This window comes from Mustelus asterias, chromosome 2 (genome assembly GCF_964213995.1).
Source record: "Mustelus asterias chromosome 2, sMusAst1.hap1.1, whole genome shotgun sequence".
In the NCBI taxonomy this organism is placed as follows: Eukaryota; Metazoa; Chordata; class Chondrichthyes; order Carcharhiniformes; family Triakidae; genus Mustelus; species Mustelus asterias.
The window spans coordinates 12,526,658-12,548,489 of NC_135802.1; the positions used below are offsets into that span (position 1 = coordinate 12,526,658).

Genomic DNA, 21,832 nt, shown 5'->3' on the forward strand with positions numbered 1-21,832 from the left:
CTGAGTATCCCATGTACCTGCTGCCCTTGTCCTTTCAGTTGAAAGTTGCTGCTGAATGAAAAATAACACATGATTATTACCATTTTCCCATAACCTGTCCCTCCCTCCCCCCCTTCCCCCATTCTTCACCACGCCTCCCCTCTCTCCTTCCCCCCTTCCCCCCTCCCCTCTCCCCTTCCCCCCTCCCCTCTCCCCTTCCCCCTCCCCTCTCTCCTTCCCCCCTCCCCTCTCTCCTTCCCCCCTCCCCTCTCTCCTTCCCCCCCTCCCCTCTCTCCTTCCCCCCCCTCCCCTCTCTCCTTCCCCCCTCCCCTCTCTCCTTCCCCCCTCCCCTCTCTCCTTCCCCCCTCCCCTCTCTCCTTCCCCCCTCCCCTCTCTCCTTCCCCCCTCCCCTCTCTCCTTCCCCCCTCCCCTCTCTCCTTCCCCCCCTCCCCTCTCTCCTCCTCTCTCCTTCCCCCCCTCCCCTCTCTCCTTCCCCCCCTCCCCTCTCTCCTTCCCCCCCTCCCCTCTCTCCCTTCCCCCCCTCCCCTCTCTCCTTCTCCCCCCCTCCCCTCTCTCCTTCCCCCCCTCCCCTCTCTCCTTCCCCCCCTCCCCTCTCTCCTTCCCCCCCTCCCCTCTCTCCTTCCCCCCCTCCCCTCTCTCCTTCCCCCCCTCCCCTCTCTCCTTCCCCCCCCTCCCCTCTCTCCTTCCCCCCCTCCCCTCTCTCCTTCCCCCCCTCCCCTCTCTCCTTCCCCCCCTCCCCTCTCTCCTTCCCCCCCTCCCCTCTCTCCTTCCCCCCCTCCCCTCTCTCCTTCCCCCCTCCCCTCTCTCCTTCCCCCCTCCCCTCTCTCCTTCCCCCCCTCCCCTCTCTCCTTCCTCCCCCCCTCCCCTCTCCCTCTCTCCTTCCCCCCCTCCCCTCTCTCCTTCCCCCCCTCCCCTCTCTCCTTCCCCCCCTCCCCTCTCTCCTTCCCCCCCTCCCCTCTCTCCTTCCCCCCTCCCCTCTCTCCTTCCCCCCCTCCCCTCTCTCCTTCCCCCCCTCCCCTCTCTCCTTCCCCCCCTCCCCTCTCTCCTTCCCCCCCTCCCCTCTCTCCTTCCCCCCCTCCCCTCTCTCCTTCCCCCCCTCCCCTCTCTCCTTCCCCCCCTCCCCTCTCTCCTTCCCCCCCTCCCCTCTCTCCTTCCCCCCCTCCCCTCTCTCCTTCCCCCCCTCCCCTCTCTCCTTCCCCCCTCCCCTCTCTCCTTCCCCCCCTCCCCTCTCTCCTTCCCCCCTCCTCTCCTTCCCCCCCTCCCCTCTCTCCTTCCCCCCCTCCCCTCTCTCCTTCCCCCCCTCCCCTCTCTCCTTCCCCCCCCTCCCCTCTCTCCTTCCCCCCTCCCCTCTCTCCTTCCCCCCCTCCCCTCTCTCCTTCCCCCCCTCCCCTCTCTCCTTCCCCCCCTCCCCTCTCTCCTTCCCCCCCTCCCCTCTCTCCTTCCCCCCCTCCCCTCTCTCCTTCCCCCCCTCCCCTCTCTCCTTCCCCCCCTCCCCTCTCTCCTTCCCCCCCCTCCCCCCTCTCCTTCTCCCCCCCTCCCCTCTCTCCTTCTCCCCCCCCTCCCCTCTCTCCTTCCCCCCCCCTCCCCTCTCTCCTTCCCCCCCCCTCCCCTCTCTCCTTCCCCCCCCTCTCCTCTCTCCTTTCCCCCCCTCTCCTCTCTCCTTCCCCCCCCTCCCCTCTCTCCTTCCCCCCCTCCCCTCTCTCCTTCCCCCCTCCCCTCTCTCCTTCCCCCCCTCCCCTCTCTCCTTCCCCCCCCTCCCCTCTCTCCTTCCCCCCCTCCCCTCTCTCCTTCCCCCCCTCCCCTCTCTCCTTCCCCCCCTCCCCTCTCTCCTTCCCCCCCTCCCCTCTCTCCTTCCCCCCCTCCCCTCTCTCCTTCCCCCCCCTCCCCTCTCTCCTTCCCCCCCTCCCCTCTCTCCTTCCCCCCCCTCCCCTCTCTCCTTCCCCCCCCTCCCCTCTCTCCTTCCCCCCCTCCCCTCTCTCCTTCCCCCCCTCCCCTCTCTCCTTCCCCCCCCTCCCCTCTCTCCTTCCCCCCCCTCCCCTCTCTCCTTCCCCCCCCCTCCCCTCTCTCCTTCCCCCCCCCTCCCCTCCCTCCTTCCCCCCCCCCTCCCCTCCCTCCTCCCCCCCCCTTCTCTCCTTCCCCTCCCCCCCCCCCCCCCCCCCCTCTCTTTTCTCCCATTGTATGATTTTCTGTTTTTGGCTCCATGCTGTTGTCTATTGCCTGCTGTGTTCCAATAAGTTTGGTTTATAATGCGTCAACTTGCTGTGTGATGCAGTTTTGGTTTTATATTGAATAAAGTAGCTGGGCTGAAGCTGGCAGCACAAGGTGTACATGTTGACACTCTGAATAGCAGAGCAAAGATTACAGTTTGAAATCTCCAACCGTTTGGAGACATTTCAACATGTCAAATTTGATTACTGTAATTTGGTCGCGCTTTTGGAACGTGGCAATTTTTTGTTCAAGTCCCTAAGAAATGTTTACCTGATGGTAAAATTGAAACTAGCGCTCCACCTGTTTAATGCCACATTTGTGAAACCATTTTGTAAATTTTGCACAGTATGTTTTTCCCCGATCTGCTGCATATATGTTTTATCTGAAGTAAATGCTGTAACAATTATTAGCTTCATCTAGCCCACTGATACAGATGTATCTTCTCATTGGTTTATGCCCAAGTGCTCAATGTGTTGTCATTGTGGAAAATGAGCACAAAGGGGGAGGATCTTAAGTTCAATAAGTGACTGGTCACCTGCCAGTAATAGTTCTTATAAATGCTTAATTTTTCCCTCAAACTACTCACTGTGCCGTTGCACTGGGGAGTGCGAAGTGGATCAACGCTGGCTCCAGGAAGCCTGCAAAGAAGATAAAGATCGAAGGCAGAGCTCGCTGAGGACTTTGGGGCAGATGAAGATTGAAGTTAAGAATCCACTGTGATGCCCGAGTCAATGGTGTGCGTTTTTGAGGACACAATGTTGATGGTACCTTGTTAAATAGTCAGTACCATCTGGACCCTCAGTCACCGGAAAACTGCATGTTACATTGATTCGTTTTAAAGGGTTCAGTGACATTTTAAGCCAAGTAAGTTTTTGGTTATAATTCATCTGACCTCCAGTTTTTTTTTAAAGTAGGTGCTCACTAAGGCAAAATACTTTGGCCAGAGTTGGAGAAATGTATTTTGGAACTGAAATAGAAAGTTTAAAGCGATTTGTTTTATTTCTGCAGTGCTGTCCTTTAGAGTTAACCCCTGTGCATCACAGACTGCAGGAATCATAATGCACATGACTTAGTTTGCAGAGGAAGTCTAAATTTCCAGATGACAATCTGGTTGGGTGGGATTGTAGCCGATGATTTTTGTTCAGAGTTGCAGCAAGTGTTGTAAATTCTGTCGTCTTTGCGGGAGTGAGATGGTTTTATCATTGCAAGAACAAAATCCAGTCTTTTTTAAGAAGTATATCAGCCCCACTTCTGAGTTTGCCTGGGCTTCCGTTTTAGGAACATTTTCCCCAACATTTCACATTTTACATTTCACAGTAAGTTCATTTCCCTGGCTGCTAATAAGCATTCCTCTTAAATAAATGAACGCAAGAAATTATTGAGATGTTTCAATTTTGTCTTTAGTTGTTTTTAAACCTGCAAAGAGAAGCTGTATCCTAAGGACGGCACAGTGCCTCACAGCGCCAAGGATCTGGGTTCAATTCCCGGCTTGGGTTACTGTCCGTGTGGAGTCTGCATGTTCTCCCCGTGTCTGCGTGGAGTTTTTCCTCTGGGTGCTCCAGTTTCTTCCCACAGTCTGAAAGACGTGCTGGTTAGGTGCATTGGCCATGCTAAATTCTCCCTCAGTGTACCCGAACAGGTGCTGGAGTGTGGTGACTAGGGGATTTTCACAGAACCTTCATTGCAGTATTAATGCAAGTCTATCTGTGACAAATAAATAAACTTTAGGTAAATGTGTGAAAGCAGGCAGATTGGACAGTATTAACTCTCCACTGCAAATCTGCGCTTCTACAGTGAGAATTGGAATCCAGATATCCTGTGTTTTTTGTTCTGCATTTGAGCAGTGTCTCTATTGGATATAATATAGTGCACAGGGAATGGTATATATGTACAAACATCAGTCATCTGGAGTTCCTTTCTTTGTTTAGTACTTTGTCTCTGTTGTATATTTATTCAGATATATGAAACTTAATCAGCCTGAGGTTAATGCTGCTCTCCGGCAGTAACAGGTGTCTGAGTTGACACTGGGTTGTTAGTTCCTCCCACAGCTGGTTTCTGTTTACATGTGTGCTCATATAGTAAAATTTGACACATTAAACTCTCCAAAGTATAATTAGCTTAGAAGAAGGAAACTTTGTCTCACCCCTTGCTAAGAGGGTTTTTGTAATCTGCCTCATAAATAATTGGCATGGTGAAGTTTTTCCTTTTCCTTCTGCCAGTAACTTTCGGTATCTGCTGAATGCCCCATGTAGAAGCAGAAAAATTCAAAGCAGTCAAGGAACCTTTTGAGCTTCTAGTCTCTCCTTTCAATTTTTCGTACTGGAGTTTATGCAGTGGAATTTGATCCACTGATGCTGCCAGACCGGTTGAGTTTTTCCACCATTTTCTGTTTTCGATGTGTTACATTTTTGATCCATTTTCATCAATTGGAGTTGAAAATGTTCTTTAATGCACCATCTCAGCAATATTAAAAACTGGCTCCCATTGGTGTGTAAGCAGATCAGGTTGTGCAATAATAGCTGTCTGATGATGATAACTTATAAAGACACAGACTCAATTTACATGAATAATGGTTGGAATGCGAATACTTACAACTAATCAAGTCTTTAAGAAACAAAACAATGGGAGTGGAGAGAGCATCAAGACAGGCTAAAAAGATGTGTATTGTCTCCAGACAAGACAGCCAGTGAAACTCTGCAGGTCCACGCAACTGTGGGAGTTACAAATAGTGTGACATGAACCCAATATCCCGGTTGAGGCCGTCCTCGTGTGTGCGGAACTTGGCTATCAGTTTCTGCTCAGCGACTCTGCGCTGTTGTGTGTCGCGAAGGCCGCCTTGGAGAACGCTTACCCGAATATCAGAGGCCGAATGCCCGTGACCGCTGAAGTGCTCCCCAACAGGAAGAGAACAATCTTGCCTGGTGATTGTCAAGCGGTGTTCATTCATCCGTTGTCGCAGCGTCTGCATAGTTTCCCCAATGTACCATGCCTCGGGACATCCTTTCTTGCAGCGTATCAGGTAGACAACGTTGGCCGAGTTGCAAGAGTATGTACCGTGTACCTGGTGGATGGTGTTCTCACGTGAGATGATGGCATCTGTGTCGATGATCCGGCACGTCTTGCAGAGGTTGCTGTGGCAGGGTTGTGTGGTGTCATGGTCACTGTTCTCCTGAAGGCTGGGTAGTTTGCTGCGGACAATGGTCTGTTTGAGGTTGTGCGGTTGTTTGAAGGCAAGAAGTGGGGGTGTGGGGATGGCCTTGGCGAGATGTTCGTCTTCCTCAATGACATGTTGAAGGCTCCGGAGGAGATGCCGTCCGCTCCAGACACACGGAACAGCCATGGGGACCAAATTTGCACCTCAATATGCCAACATCTTCATGCACAGGTTCGAACAAGACTTCTTCACCGCACGGGACCTTCAACCGATGCTATACACTAGATATATCGATGACATTTTCTTCCTTTGGACTCATGGTGAACAATCACTGAAACAACTCTATGATGACATCAACAAGTTCCATCCCACCATCAGGCTCACCATAGACTACTCTCCGGAATCGGTTGCATTCTTGGACACGCGCATCTCCATTAAGGACGGTCACCTCAGCACCTCACTGTACCGCAAGCCCACGGATAACCTCACGATGCTCCACTTCTCCAGCTTCCACCTAAACACGTTAAAGAAGCCATCCCCTACGGACAAGCCCTCCGTATACACAGGATCTGCTCGGATGAGGAGGATCGCAACAGACACCTCCAGACGCTGAAAGATGCCCTCATAAGAACAGGATATGGCGCTAGACTCATTGATCAACAGTTCCAACGCGCCACAGCGGAAAACCGCACCGACCTCCTCAGAAGACAAACACGGGACACAGTGGACAGAGTAACCTTCGTTGTCCAGTACTTCCCCGGAGCGGAGAAGCTACGGCATCTCCTCCGGAGCCTTCAACATGTCATTGATGAAGACGAACATCTCGCCAAGGCCATCCCCACACCCCCACTTCTTGCCTTCAAACAACCGCACAACCTCAAACAGACCATTGTCCGCAGCAAACTACCCAGCCTTCAGGAGAACAGTGACCATGACACCACACAACCCTGCCACAGCAACCTCTGCAAGACGTGCCAGATCATCGACACAGATGCCATCATCTCACGTGAGAACACCATCCACCAGGTACACGGTACATACTCTTGCAACTCGGCCAACGTTGTCTACCTGATACGCTGCAAGAAAGGATGTCCCGAGGCATGGTACATTGGGGAAACTATGCAGACGCTGCGACAACGGATGAATGAACACCGCTCGACAATCACCAGGCAAGATTGTTCTCTTCCTGTTGGGGAGCACTTCAGCGGTCACGGGCATTCGGCCTCTGATATTCGGGTAAGCGTTCTCCAAGGCGGCCTTCGCGACACACGACAGCGCAGAGTCGCTGAGCAGAAACTGATAGCCAAGTTCCGCACACACGAGGACGGCCTCAACCGGGATATTGGGTTCATGTCACACTATTTGTAACTCCCACAGTTGCGTGGACCTGCAGAGTTTCACTGGCTGTCTTGTCTGGAGACAATACACATCTTTTTAGCCTGTCTTGATGCTCTCTCCACTCCCATTGTTTTGTTTCTTAAAGACTTGATTAGTTGTAAGTATTCGCATTCCAACCATTATTCATGTAAATTGAGTCTGTGTCTTTATAAGCTCTGTTTGTGAACAGAATTCCCACTCACCTGAAGAAGGGGCTTAGAGCTTCGAAAGCTTGTGTGGCTTTTGCTACCAAATAAACCTGTTGGACTTTAACCTGGTGTTGTTAAACTTCTTACTGTGTTTTCCCCAGTCCAACGCCGGCATCTCCACATGATGATAACTTCCACAGTTCTCCATCTAGCTGTCAGCAGTGTGTCTCCTATAGCAAAGTAAGAAGTCTCACAACACCAGGTTAAAGTCCTACAGGTTTATTTGGTATCATGAGCTTTCGGAGCGCTGCTCCTTCCTCAGGTGAGTGGAGACTCTCCGCTTACCTGATGAAGGGGCAGCGCTCCGAAAGCTCGTGCTACCAAATAAACCTGTTGGACTTTAACCTGGTGTTGTGAGACTTCTTACTGTGCCCACCCCAGTTCAACGCCGGCATCTCCACATCTATAGCAAAGAGCATTCTGCCATTGTTAGTTCTTGGCTTATCTGTACCTCAACTTTATAGTCTTGGATACCTTTACCTAACAAAAATCCATCAGCTGCAATCACTGCCCGTTGCATGAAAAAGTGCTTCCTGATTGGTTTTAAATGGCTGAGCTCTAAGTTTAAAGTTTCATTAACCCCAACATGGAAGAAAGTTTCCCTGCAAGAATCCCGTCAAATCCTTTTATCGATTTAAGATGCAAACCTGTTGTCTTTGGTTTTGTTCGGTAAAGCTGGGAGACTGTTAAAATTATGTGACAGAGGATTGGTCACCTTGGTTTGTACATCCTTTCAGGCCTGTTTGTGTCTCATGAATAACTTGCGTTTGACCCCATTGGCCTCTGGTATAGTACCAGAAGATTGGAGGTTAGCGAATGTTGTCCCATTGTTTAAGAAGGGGAACAGAGACTTCCCCGGGAATTATAGACCGGTGAGTCTCACTTCTGTTGTCGGCAAGATGTTGGAAAAAATTATAAGGGATAGGATTTATAGTTATTTGGAGAGTAATGAATTGATAGGTGATAGTCAGCATGGTTTTGTGGCAGGTAGGTCGTGCCTTACTAACCTTATTGAGTTTTTTGAGAAAGTGACCAAGGAGGTGGATGGGGGCAAGGCAGTGGACGTGGTATATATGGATTTTAGTAAGGCGTTTGATAAGGTTCACCATGGTAGGCTTCTGCAGAAAATGCAGATGTATGGGATTGGGGGTGATCTAGGAAATTGGATCAGGAATTGGCTAGCGGATAGGAAACAGAGGGTGGTGGTTGATAGTAAATATTCATCATGGAGTGCGGTTACAAGTGGTGTACCTCAGGGATCTGTTTTGGGGCCACTGCTGTTTGTAATATTTATTAATGATCTGGATGAGGGTATAGTTGGGTGGATTAGCAAATTTGCTGATGACACCAAAGTCGGTGGTGTGGTAGACAGTGAGGAAGGGTGTCGTAGTTTGCAGGAAGACTTAGACAGGTTGCAAAGTTGGGCCGAGAGGTGGCGGATGGAGTTTAATGCGGAGAAGTGTGAGGTAATTCACTTTGGTAGGAATAACAGATGTGTTGAGTATAGGGCTAACGGGAGGACTTTGAATAGTGTGGAGGAGCAGAGGGATCTAGGTGTATGTGTGCATAGATCCCTGAAAGTTGGGAATCAAGTAGATAAGGTTGTTAAGAAGGCATATGGTGTCTTGGCGTTTATTGGTAGGGGGATTGAATTTAGGAGTCGTAGCGTTATGTTGCAACTGTACACAACTCTGGTGCGGCCGCACTTGGAGTACTGTGTGCAGTTCTGGTCCCCACATTACAGGAAGGATGTGGAGGCTTTGGAGAGGGTGCAGAGGAGGTTTACCAGGATGTTGCCTGGTATGGAGGGGAGATCCTATGAGGAGAGGCTGAGGGATTTGGGATTGTTTTCGCTGGAAAGGCGGCGGCTAAGAGGGGATCTTATTGAAACATATAAGATGATTAGAGGTTTAGATAGGGTGGATAGTGATAGCCTTTTTCCTCTGATGGAGAAATCCAGCACGAGGGGGCATGGCTTTAAATTGAGGGGGGGTAGTTATAGAACCGATGTCAGGGGTAGGTTCTTTACCCAGAGGGTGGTGAGGGATTGGAATGCCCTGCCAGCATCAGTAGTAAATGCGCCTAGTTTGGGGGCGTTTAAGAGATCCGTAGATAGGTTCATGGACGAAAAGAAATTGGTTTAGGTTGGAGGGTCACAGTTTTTTTTTTTAACTGGTCGGTGCAACATCGTGGGCCGAAGGGCCTGTTCTGCGCTGTTATGTTCTATGTTCTATGTTCTATTTCAGGCAGGGTTATATTGAGTGATGTGCAGGTATGGTTTGTGTGGAATACAAAACTAGAAGGCTGGTTCCCTCAAATTGTTTTGTTTAGCATTATGGAATTGTATCAAATGTACAGCACAGAAACGGGCCATTCAGTCCATTTGGCCCATGCTGGCATTTATGCCGCACACAACCCTCCTCTTGCAATACTTCATCTAATCCCATCAGTGTACTCTTTTATCCCTTTCCCCCACAATGCTTCCTCTTAAATGCGTCATGCCATCAGCCTGAACTGCTTCTGGAACCAAAACAGAGAATGCTGGAAAATCTCAGCATTCTGACAGCATCTGTGGAGAGAGAATAGAGCCATTGTTTCAGATGACTCTCCATGAACTACTTCTTTGTCAGCATGTTCCATATTTGACCCACACTCTGGGGAAAGAAGTTTCTCCTGAATTTCCTATTAAATATATTACTGGCCCCCTAATCGGGTGACTTTAATCCGATCTCTTAGTTTACTCCTTGACTTTCGAAGCCATCACTTCCCTGGGCACAGAACATTTACACCAAAGATTGAAGCTGTCGGCTACATGCTCTATTGTTAATCAATATATAAAACTGTGTAACTTTTTTTGCCTACCCCTTCCTTTTAGTGGGATATGATTTTGCAAAGGAATTCAGATTACACCTGCAGTGGCACAGTGGTTAGCACTACTGCCTCACAACACCAGGTACCCGGGTTCAATTCCTGGCTTGGGTCACTGTCTGTGCATAGTCTGCATGTTCTCCCCATATTTGCATGGGTTTCCTCCGGGTGCTCCAGTTTCCTCCCACAGACTGACAGACATGCTGGTAAGGTGCTTTGGCCCTGCTAAATCCACCCTCAGTGCACCCAAACAGATGCTGGAGTGTGGTGACATGGGAATTTTCACAGTAACGTCATTGCAGTGTTAATGCAAGCCTACCTGTGACACAAATAAATAAACATTGAACAAAACTTTTTAAGCATTTTTGGAGCAATGGTGCTTTTCTCTGTATGCTGTTATCCAGTTGTATCTTTCCCAGGTATGGTTCTGTATAGAACTGTGCTCTGTCCTATAATTTTTTTTTGAGTGCCACATGTAGGCTTACATTAACATTACAATGAAGCCACTGTAAAAATCCCCTAGTTGCCACACTCTGGCACCTGTTCAGGTACATTGAAGGAGAATTTAGCACGGCCAATGCACCTAACCAGCACGTCTTTCAGATTGTGGGAGGAAACCGGAGCACCTGGAAGAAACCCATGCAGACATGGAGAATGTGCAAACTCTACACAATGACCCAAGCCGGGAATCGAACCCGGGTCTCTGGTGCTGTGAGGCAGCAGTGCTAACCACTGTGCCGCCCAATGTCAGCAGTGATGTGGGAAATATGTTTGCTTAAAATCTTCCAAGATGCAAGCAAGATTTTTAAACAATATGCATAGCTTCAGTGATGAAATGATTAATGTTGGATTTTTTAAAAATGGAAAGTGTATTTAGAATTTCAGCAGCTTCACCATGGTGCAGGGACACTGAACACAGTTCAGCAGCCTAGCACGAGCTTACAACTTCACACCCAGATCTGGAGTCATCCATGTTGAAGAGCTTTTGTAGGTTCATTGCCGCGAGTGAGACATGGTTGTTATTTTTATGTTGATGGTGTGCAGGGGGAGATGGTGGCGTAATGGTAATTCAGAGGCCTAGGCAAATGTTCTGGGGGTATGGGTTCAAATCCCACCAATGGCAGCCGGAGCAATTTAAATTCAATTAATCAATCATTCAGGAATTGAAAGCTAGTCTCCATAATGGTGGCCATGAAGCTACCATCGATTGCCATTGAAATCCATATGGTTCATATCCTATAGGGAAGAAAATCTGCCATGCCTACCCCGCCTGGCCTTCATGAAACTCATGGTGATGTGGTTGACTCCTAAATGGCCTAGCCACTCTGCTGAAGGTGGGAAACAAATTTTTAAAAGTGTCATCAGTGGTGGAGTACACCTGGCACAAACATCATCTGTACTGGATAAAGAAAATTCCTTAAAACCAACTTAACTTGGACTCCAAAGATCCAGATCAGAGACGTGGAGAACAAGCGCTGCTTTCTTTGTAGAGAGACAAGTAGCAGGGGGGGCTGCGGAAGGACTGGGCAGGCTAGGAGAGTGGGCAAAGAAGTGGCAGATGGAATATAATGTGGAAAAGTGTGAGGTTATGCACTTTGGAAGGAGAAATGGAGGCATAGACTATTTTCTAAATGGGGAAATGCTTAGGAAATCAGAAGCACAAAGGGACTTGGGAGTCCTTGTTCAAGATTCTCTTAAAAGTTAACGTGCAGGTTCAGTCGGCAGTTAGGAAGGCAATTGCAATGTTAGCATTCATGTCAAGGGATAGAATACAAGAGCAGGGATGTACCTCCGAGGCTGTATAAGGCTTTGGTCAGACCCCATTTGGAGTATTGTGAGAAGTTTTGAGCTCCATCCCTAAGGAAGGATATGCTGACCTTGGAAAGGGTCCAGAGGAGATTCACAAAAATGATCCCTGGAATGAAGAGCTTGTCGTATGAGAAACGGTTGTGGACTCTGGGTCTGTACTCGTTGGAGTTTAGAAGGATGAGGGGGGATCTTATTGAAACTTGTAGGATACTGCGAGGCCTGGATAGAGTGGACGTGGAGAGGATGTTTCCACTAGTAGGAAAAACTAGAACCAGAGGGCACAACCTCAGGCTAAAGGGACGATCCTTTAAAACACAGGTGAGGAGGAATTTCTTCAGCCAGAGAGTGGTGAATCTGTGGAACTCCTTGCCGCAGAAGGCTGTGGAGGCCAGGTCATTGAGTGTCTTCAAGAAAGAGATAGATAAGTTCTTGATTAATAAGGGATCAGGTCTTATGGGGATGAGAAAAATATCAGCCATGATTGTATGGCGGAGCAAACCCGATGGGCCGAGTGGCCTAATTCTGCTCCTATGTCTTATGGTCTTTCCAGCCTTTCAACTGGGGTAATGGTGTCTAGTCATGGACAGTCGTTCCTGTGCACTACATGTAGCAACATTCTAAATCATTTAGTTTTAAAACCTGACCACATTTAAATACCAAAGAAATCTTCTCTCACTCGCTGTCAGTACAAAAGCAGGTTGTGGTGCGTGGGAATTGGTTCTCCCATGATCCCAGGTAGGGTATAAAAATAACTTGTCAACTCGTGTTCAGTGCAGCCCAGTCTGCAAGGAGAAGAAATTTTTAAATCTCTTGGGAAGGAGCTTTTAATGGCAACCAGAATTATGGAAATAAAATTCTAAAAATGTAGGTGAGTAATGCCCAGAGGGAGCAGACCACTGTTTTCCTTAGTCTTTAAAAACTGTTCAGCTTGTATCTAAGCTTCTGTTTCAAACTATTCCGTTAGGTTTTCTTTCAGCTTTCAAATCTAATTTCACTTTTGTGCAGATTCCCTAACTGCAGTCAAGATTCAATAGCTGTGACTTTTATTATCAATATCCTTTTTGTTTTCATAACAGCACACACTTAATAGTATTAATTGTGCATATTTATGTGGGTTCATGATAAATGATGCTGCCTTTCTGGTTTAGTTTCGTTCATTAGTGCTTCTTCACCAGTTCATTACTAGCCTGCTTAATTACAGAATAACGATTGTCTTGAAGTGACTGTTTAATTGGCTGGTGGAGCACTATTTGAAACAGATGAGTTTGCATATATTTATTTATTTAATATATGTGTGTGTATATATATATATATATATACCGTCAAGCTCTCGCAGAGTTGTGCTTTCACTCCTCCTCCTTGCTCTCTTCTCTCTCTCTCCCCCCCCCCCTCCCGGGCAACACCCGCCCTCCTTTGAGCAGTTCATTCACGTGCTGCCAGGCATGAGCTTAAGGAAGAAGGGATGTGCTGCCTTTCCTTGCATTAGAATAGGTTCAGCAAAAAAAGTGGGGGTGGTAGGAAAGGGGAGCAGTGAGAGAGAGAACAGATGCTTGCATGACTTCAAAAGGAGGCCTCATTCTAAAGCAAAGCAGCTTTTGAGCTTCAGCCGGGATCAACACAGCAATCTTGCTAACCTGCTCCTCTTTGTTCTGACCTAGGTGTACACAGAGTGTATACCGTGATGGGGGTGAAGAACCGCCCGCAATGCTACTTTGACGTGGAAATAAACAGGGCTCCAGGTAAGACTCTTTTGTTCCACCTTTATTGTCAATAGTTTTATCTTGATGAATATAGCATTATTCTTTGTCATTTTTTTTTGAAACAACAGCTCTGAATAATCCTTGCGGTGTTTCTTGTTATGATTCAACTGTGTTGTAAACTGCTTTATAAATATGAAACGTTGATACTTGGACTGAACACATGAATTAAAAGCTGCATTAAAGGTATTTTTTCAAGCCCACCTCTGCTTCCTCAAAAATCATAGATCAAAGCGTGTTTAGAGTTTGTTAATTGATTCACATTAACTTTGACAGTCTTGTATACAATTTAACCACTTGTATTCTTGTCTGCTTTAGAGATTGGTAGATACCTTTAATATTCCATCATTGAATAATGGGGCAGGCTGTGGATCCTGGTGGTTATCATACTGAATCTGGAGCTGCCAGCTCTCGGCACCTACACAAACTTGCAGCTTCAGGTGAACACTGGGGTAACTGATGTGCGAGGAAAGGGCTCACTTAAACTGGCCTTCCCTACCTTTCCTCAAAAACTGCAACGATTCAAAACCAAGCTGTTTTAGTTTCTGTTGTGCGACTCGAGGCGCAAGACTGCTTTTTCAGTCCTGAATCACTCCTTCATCCGATGACTTAATTATCCAGATGCTCCCCAAGGTATAGGAAGATGAGCAGAAATACAATCGTGACAAAATTTATGTTGCTGTATTGTGCTTCATGATTTATGAGCATTTATTGGACAAGGCTGGAGTCAGATGTTTGCTCCTTATTCCAGATGTTCCTGTGGAAAAAGCTACAGGATAAATTTTGCTTGGCTGCCTTATGCTTATGGAGAGCACAGGCGCCACTCTCAGTGCGAATGTTCGATGTGGAAGGTTGATCTGAATGACTTTATCAATGCATTATTTTTCTCCCCTTGCTGCACTTTCCTCCCACACGCTCCCTGAAAAGCATGGTTACAGCTCCATGTGTGCTAGAAAGCTTCACTCTGCCTTGGCCAAATGGCCATTCGTTATGAGTGAGCGCAAAGCTGTCAACAGTCAATTCTTCCATGGTGGAGGGGTACCATTGGACAAGTCATGATTTGTCTTTATCCAGCACTTGCTTTCCATAGAGCAGAAACCTTATAGGTTTTCTTCCTCCTGCCGCCTTTACCCGCACCTTTCTAGGTACAGAAAACTGAGGCTAGTTCATTCAGCACAGGAGGCGGCCATTTGGCCCATTGTGCCTATGCCACCATTTAGAAAGAGCCACCCAAGTAGTCTCTCTCCCTATGTGCCGACCGATTTTTGTTTCCCCTTCAAGTACTTGTCTCTTTCTCTTTGGAAAATTGCTCGTGTATTTGCTGCCACTGTCATTTCATGTAGTTCCATCCCAAATCACAATGATTGTAATGTCCTGACGTGGATCAGCTAACTCAGGCTTAAGTTTGAACCTAGGATCTTGTAATTGCTGCGGCTGATTACTGCACTGGTCAGTGTCTCTCTTCATCTGCTAAGGCATTGTAGATCTCAGTGCTGATATATTTAGCATTTGGTATTTATAGTCCGATACTGGATTTGTTGCACTTCCTCCTTCCAAATTGGAATAGTTAATATCTCCTTATGCGGTTCTGTGCCAAATTTTAATGCTCCTATGAAGTGCCTTAAGACGTTTTATCACATTCAAGGTGCTATGTTAATGCAAGCTGTTGCTGTGATAAATCTGATTTTCATTCTGTGTTGAGTGAATCGTATTGACAATTTGTTCCACTGTGATTTAAAATTTTATATGATCAAATTTATCACTGCCATTTTTAGGTTAAATGGGAAGGAAATTTTAGGTGAGTACTTTTTGTTCAAAGTATTCCTTCATTTTACGTGTAGAAAGATTACAAACTTTTTTTGAAAATGTTTGTAAAAATGTGAATTTACTCAATCTTGGAAGAGACTGAGGAGTGAAGTCATCCCTCCCTTCCTGCTGGGTTTATCAGGGCATCATCATCCCCAGAGCTGCTGCTGAAAAAAAAAGCAGAGGAGCTGTGAGTTTGAACCAGTGAATGTAGCTGTGCCACAAGCTTGAGTTTTGCGGCCCTAGCTGGTATTCTGCAGCTTGAGCCTGCCTCTTCTCTTTCCCTCCCCAGTCCCTCGCCCTACTCCATGTTTCTTGAGCAGTAATTTGGGACATTTCTCATCAGTGACTTCCTTTCAGGACTCTAAGATCTTTACGGGGTAATAATTTTTTTAATATAACAACATCGTAAAATGCCATAAGTAGACCATTTTGTTATATATAAAATGGGGAATTACTTTAAACAGAGAGACCATTTTGGTCTTTTCTTTTAAGTTCTCCTGCCACTGTTATGGCTTGCTTACCCAAAAGAGTTTAAGTTTTTAAAGTTTATTTATTATTGTCACAAGTGGGCTTACATTAATACTGCAATGAAGTTACTGTGAAAATCCCCTAGTCACCATACTCCAGCGCCTGTTCGGGTACACGGAGGGAGAATTTAGCGCCATCAATACACCTAACCAGCACGTTTTTCAGACTTTGGGAGGAAACCCACACAGACACAGGGAGGACGTGCAGACTCCGCACAAACAGTGACCCGAGCCGGGAATTGAACCTGCCCCCCCCCCCCCCCCCCCCCCCCCCCAGGGTCGTTTCATTCCATTTGATTTTAGCTTTATAAAAATCAAACTGTTGCAAAGAATTACGGTCACTTTAATCGCCTCCCCATTCCCTTTATGACGGCTGTGTAATGGCATAATTGAGAGAGCTTATTTCAGGCAGTTGGGGAGATAAATCAATATGATTGGAGACACTAAGGGATTACAACCAGAATTCTACAGCAAGCTTAGTGTATGTTCGGTTCCCTCATGTTGCCAGATTCAATAACTATTCCCCATTGTCAGTGTTATCAACAGCCACTTTTGGAGGAAAAATGAAACACTGTTTTTGTGGTTAATGTTTCCCTCTAACTTGGTTTGAAGGTGACACTCTTCAGAGAGCTGTCATAGTTCAACGAAAGTTTGTATCTATTGAGATGAGTTATAAATTATTAAAATATACTTTAGCTTGAAATTCAGTCGGCACAAAGTGAACAGCTGATAGATCTTTAAAGTTTCAATCAGTGTTACAGACACTTTTTCAGCTCCTCCCCAGAAGACTAGTGAAACTTGGCCACAAAAATATAAATTTTAATGCAAACATATGAGTTTAAACAAGAGGAGCTAATGATGTGCATTTAATCAATCCAGCTATGTTGCTAATAGCAACTGGCACAATAAAAAGGTTATAAATTAGCAAACCGTGACATTTGTGTCCAATTAAAGAACAAAGAAAATTACAGCACAGGAACAGGCCCTTTGGCCCTCTAAGTCTGCACTGACTGAATTAAAACCCCCTACCCTTCCGGGGACCATATCCCTCCATTCCCATCCTAAAATCAATGTCAGGAGTGGGATTTGAACCATGCCTCCAGAGGGGACTGCGGCCTAATCACAGCGCCTTAGACTGCTCGGCCATCCTGATTACGTTGAAGTCGTTACGTTAAGTCAAAGGCTCTGGATGTTATTATGACTCCTTGAGGGCTACAATTAAGCTTGATGCTTCTGGGGACAATACCTCAGTTCCAACTTTCTTAGACAATATTGACTGTATGTGGAGTTTCCTGAGAAGCTTCTTTACGTATCTGATAAATACAAGTGCCAAATGTCTGTTGTAGCAGCAGCATCCATGTTCCAAAACATTTTATTGAGACAACAATCCAGGAAACCACCAGGTTAGGGAAGATAAAAAACAAAGGCAAAGCAAGAATCATTGGATGACACCAAGAACAAGTTTTTAAGAGTTTGGAAACCCTTGAAAAGAACAAGGTTTCCTTTTTGATTTTATCACAGTAGGCTTATCGGAAAGGGACTGACTTGCTATCTGGAGTTGAGTGAATAGTTAAGAGGAGTACTCATCATATTAATATTTATAAAACAAAGTAGCAAAAGTAAAGAGTGAAATGCAGAAATTGAAGGTGAGAAAATTAATCTCTCTCAGATGCAGGGTTTTTTTTTCGTATCCTGTACAGGAGAACGTGAGGTACTGGAAGAATATGGAGCAAATCTGACATTGATGCGTAGATGTGATTGCCGTTAGAATGGCTGTTGTTGCGCTTTAGAAAGATTGGAATCGAGCTTCCACCCAATTTTTCGAGGTCTACTCATTTGAACAGCTCGAACTCAGGAACCAGGAGCAGGAAGAGGCAATTTAGCCCTTCAAACCTGCTCTGCCATTAATACGATCATGGCTGACCTCATCTAAGCCTCACTCCACTTTCCTCCCCATTCACCATTGCCTTTCAAACCCTTTCTATTAAAAATCTGTCCACCTCTTCCTTAAATTTACTCGATGCCCTGGCATTCACCACGCTTTGGGATAGTGAATTCCACAGATCCACAACCCTTTGAGAGAAGTCATCTCTCCTCATAGAATCATAGAAACCCTACAGTACGGAAAGAGGCCATTCGGCCCATCGAGTCGGCACTGACCACAATCCCACCCAGGCCCTACCCCCATATCCCTACATATTTTACCCACTAATCCCTCTAACCTACGCATCTCAGGACACCAAGGGCAATTTTAGCATGGCCAATCAACCTAACCCACACATCTTTGGACTTATCTCGGTTTTAAATCTGCCACCCATTGTCCTAAAATTACGATCTCTTGTTTTAGATTGCCTGATAAGAGGAGACATCCCCTCCACGTATACTTTGTCAATCCCCTTTATCATCATAAACATATCAGTTAGACCCCCCTCATTCTTCTAAGCTCCTGGAGTATATGTCTAAACTGCCCAATCTCTCCTCTTAAGACAAACCGCTCATCTCTGGAATCAATCTAGTGAACCTCCTCTGGATTGCCTCTAATGCCACTACATCTTTCCTCAAATAAGAGGAGCAATACTGCACACAATGTTCTAAATGCGTTCGTCATTAATGCAGCAACACTTCATTACTTTTATATCCTGTCCCTTTAGCAATAAATAGCAGGATTCCATTTGCCTTCCTTATAACCTGCTGTATCTGCATACTAATTTTCTGTGATTTGTGCATGAGGACACTCTCTGGACCAAAACACTCCGAAGTTTCTCTCTATTCCAATAATATGCCTTTGTATTTTTCCTACCAAAATGGGCAATCTCACACTTATCCGCATTAACTCCATCTGCCAAACTTTGCCCCATTCACTTGACCTATCCATTCGTAAATTTCTTAATTCATTATCATAACTTACTATCCCACCCATTTTAGTGTAATCTGCAAATTAGGCCATGGTACCTGCATCCCAGTCAAGGAGCAGATGAGTCATTGGAAAGGAAAATGCATTTAAGTCCAACTTAAAGGAATGATGACCTTCAAGGGATTCCCTTAATAAGGGAGCAAACATAATGGAGAACCTCTGATCAGCTGCTTTTCCAAAGGCTCAGGAGATCCGGCACACTCATATAGGAGAAAAGGCAATTCATATGTGAGTCTTTGGTAAGGTATGGAGCAGCTCAGCACACAACCACCCAGCCCGTTTACTAGAGGTGCTGCGTGAGTTGTTTGCAAGGTCAGTACCTTGTGCCATTCCAAAGGCATCTTCCCCATAAGTCAGCATTGCAGTATGCTTATATAGCTTCATGGAGATCACTACTGGATGTTTGCTCCTATCACAATGTACCACTGCCTTACATAAAACGTCACAGCATAACACCTCCATCTGCTGACCAGACTCTGAGAAGTGAGCTTACAGTCATTGCCAGGGGAGTGAACCAGTGCCTGTTAAAAAGATCAGTGGTGTTTTAGCAGGTTTGGGAATTGGGCAACATTGGGTTCTGAAGATGGAGAGGTGCATAATTTGATTGGTGGCATATTTAACTCAAGCCTATCTTGGTTCCATCTTAATTGTGCAGAACCTGATCTGAAAAGTTTGCTATTGTTTGTTATAAAGTGGGAACTTTTATTTTAATGAATAGCAAGGTAGCTTGCAATAGGCAATAAGTAACATCACTTATCCTGAGATCAAACACTTAAAAATTATCCTGATGTGAGCACTTTAGTACAGTTGTACAAGGTTAAATAACCAAGTGAGTTACATTTGAGGAAAGGTGATTTCTCCAAAAGTTAAAAATAGGTTGGCACCATGCTGCGTGCTATGTAACGTGTTCTCACAAAATTCTTTTGTCTGTTCTTTTAACCTATGTCAATGCCCTTGGTAAAACAGCAGGCAAAGGAATTTCATATAGTCAAGCGAACGTGTTTGAAATTCCACTGTGTAACATTCGGAGCATCAGTGGTGTCTGCGCCAAATTTGAAACAGTAATTATTGTGTTCCTTGCTCTCTCTGGTTGGAGTCTTGCAGCATCGAATGGAATCCATTCATACAGATCTGCGCAAGATAGAACCCATGACAGTATAAGGGAAGATTTTGGGTTGCTAATTTATTGAGTTCATTACAGATCAGTTTGAATATCACAAAATTTAGTTCCAGTGAGTCATAGTTTAAAGCTAATGCGGTTCTTCCATTCAAATGAAAATTTATTTAGCAGTCACTGGAAGTACATTAACTTCAGATCTTGCATATGTGAAAGAGGGTCAACTTTTCTCCAAAATATGCTGACGTAGCCCCATTTTGTATTTGGCAAAGATCTGCAATTCATCTGTAGAATTTTACAACCTCAGTAAAAGCACTCGTTTCCGTGGCAAGAAGCCAATTTGGTAGTTAGTTCTGCAATAAGATTCTTGCTCATAAATCCCAGCAAGTTCTCAATCAGTCAAAGGAAAATTGACAGGTTAGTGAATTATCACTGGGCTGTTAATAGGGGCTGGACTAAGCAAAGGTTGTTATGGAGCTGGGGAATGGCCTGCACACGCATCCTTTCTGTTAGAAAATATTGCATGACATTGAAACCGTGTGAGGATGGGTCGGGAAGGCAAGAAATATTTCATCTGTTTACGACTTGTTTTTTTTAAATTGTACTTGCATCTGTCTGAATGAATAACGGGAGAGTTACTTTGAACATGAGTGCAAATCTGTTACCATTATCTGACAAAGAGGGAAACATAACCACTGATTGAAACAGATGATTTAGATTCCAGCAATTCTGTTCTGTTTTCTGGTTTGGGTTTTGAGTGTTTTCAAACAGTGATCAGAAGATCACAATTACAATTATCAGGTGACCAGTTTGTTAAGCAAGTTTGAGGACCTGTATCTGGAACCAAATTAAAAATTGCAAACATGGAAGTTTACAAATAAATGATGGGAACAGATATGTGATGCTTTCAAGGCAGCCTTCTTAAAACAGATTAACCCGTTGAAGGGAGAATATCCATCAATGTGGGGGGGATGACTTCAAATCATCACAGGGCCTTCCGGGAGGGAGAGAAATTGGCAGTGGCCCCTGAGATACACTAATTACTGCATTCTCTGATTTATTGAAGGCGTTTGCTGATAGATCAGTGGGGTTTGAGAACTGCCACTGATACTGCAGTAAGAATCACCTTAGACCAGTATAGGTATATCTTCAATCACCTTCCCTAATTTGTCCTGTACTACATTTTTGCTTCACATCTGTTTCTCCTCTGAAGGACTTTCGGATGTTCACTGTTAAAGGTGCTTAGGAAATGGAGACTGACTGGCAGTGGCTATTCAAGAATTTGCTGGAAGTTTTTGCATGAATTTTTCCTCATCTTCCCTCTGGTTTTTTGATAACTTCCTTGTGTCCACTGGTTACCAACCCTCCTATCAGTGAAAAGGTTTCTCCTTATTTACTCCATCCAAGAATCCAAGCTTCTCAATTTTGAATAGCTTTATTAAATTGCCACTTGACCTTCTCCGCTCAAAGCCGAGCAATTCCATATTCCTTTAGTACTCCATTCTGTACACTCTCCAAATCTTAACATCCCTCTTAAAATGGTGCCCAGAATTGATCGCAGTAATCTAGCTGAGGCTGACCCACTTTATGAAGGTTTAGCAGAACTTTGCTTTTACGCTCTGTGGCTCTATTTATAAGGTCAAGAATTTTGTATTTTTTTAAACAGGCTTCTCAACTTTATTCATTCCTAAGATGTGGGCTTTGCTCGGCCAGCATTTGTTGCCCATCAATTTCCCTTGAAAGGTGGTGGTGAGCCACCTTCTCGAACTACTGCAAGCTATCTGGTGTAGGTACATCCACTGCTGTTAGGAAGAAAGTTCCAGTATCTCTCTCAAGCCTTCAGCCAATTCCATTCCTCCTACGTGACATCAAGAAATGGCTGGAGGGACTGAATGCTGCAAAGGCAATGGGCCTTGACAACATTCCAGCAGTAGTACTGATGACTTGTCCTCCAGAACTAAGCATGCCCTAAGCCAAGCTGTTCCAATAGAGCTGCAATACTGGTTATAGCAGCATTAACAAGTGAGTCCTATAAGAGTAGTCTGGGGAATATGTTAGAATTACAGGGCCCTTTAAAAATGTC

The 21,832-nt window shown here is 45.7% G+C and overlaps 1 protein-coding gene across 8 annotated transcripts in view; it reads left to right on the plus strand.

Annotated features, from left to right (window-relative positions):
• nktr (natural killer cell triggering receptor) overlaps positions 1 to 21,832 on the plus strand; it is a 213,758-nt gene that overhangs the window by 87,732 nt on the left and 104,194 nt on the right. For all 8 annotated transcript variants that reach the window (XM_078231334.1, XM_078231382.1, XM_078231354.1 and 5 more), the window contains one exon: positions 13,284 to 13,364. In XM_078231334.1, coding sequence (XP_078087460.1) covers positions 13,307 to 13,364 — 58 coding nt within the window. In that variant the 5' untranslated portion in view covers positions 13,284 to 13,306. The remainder of the gene's footprint in view (positions 1 to 13,283; positions 13,365 to 21,832) is intronic.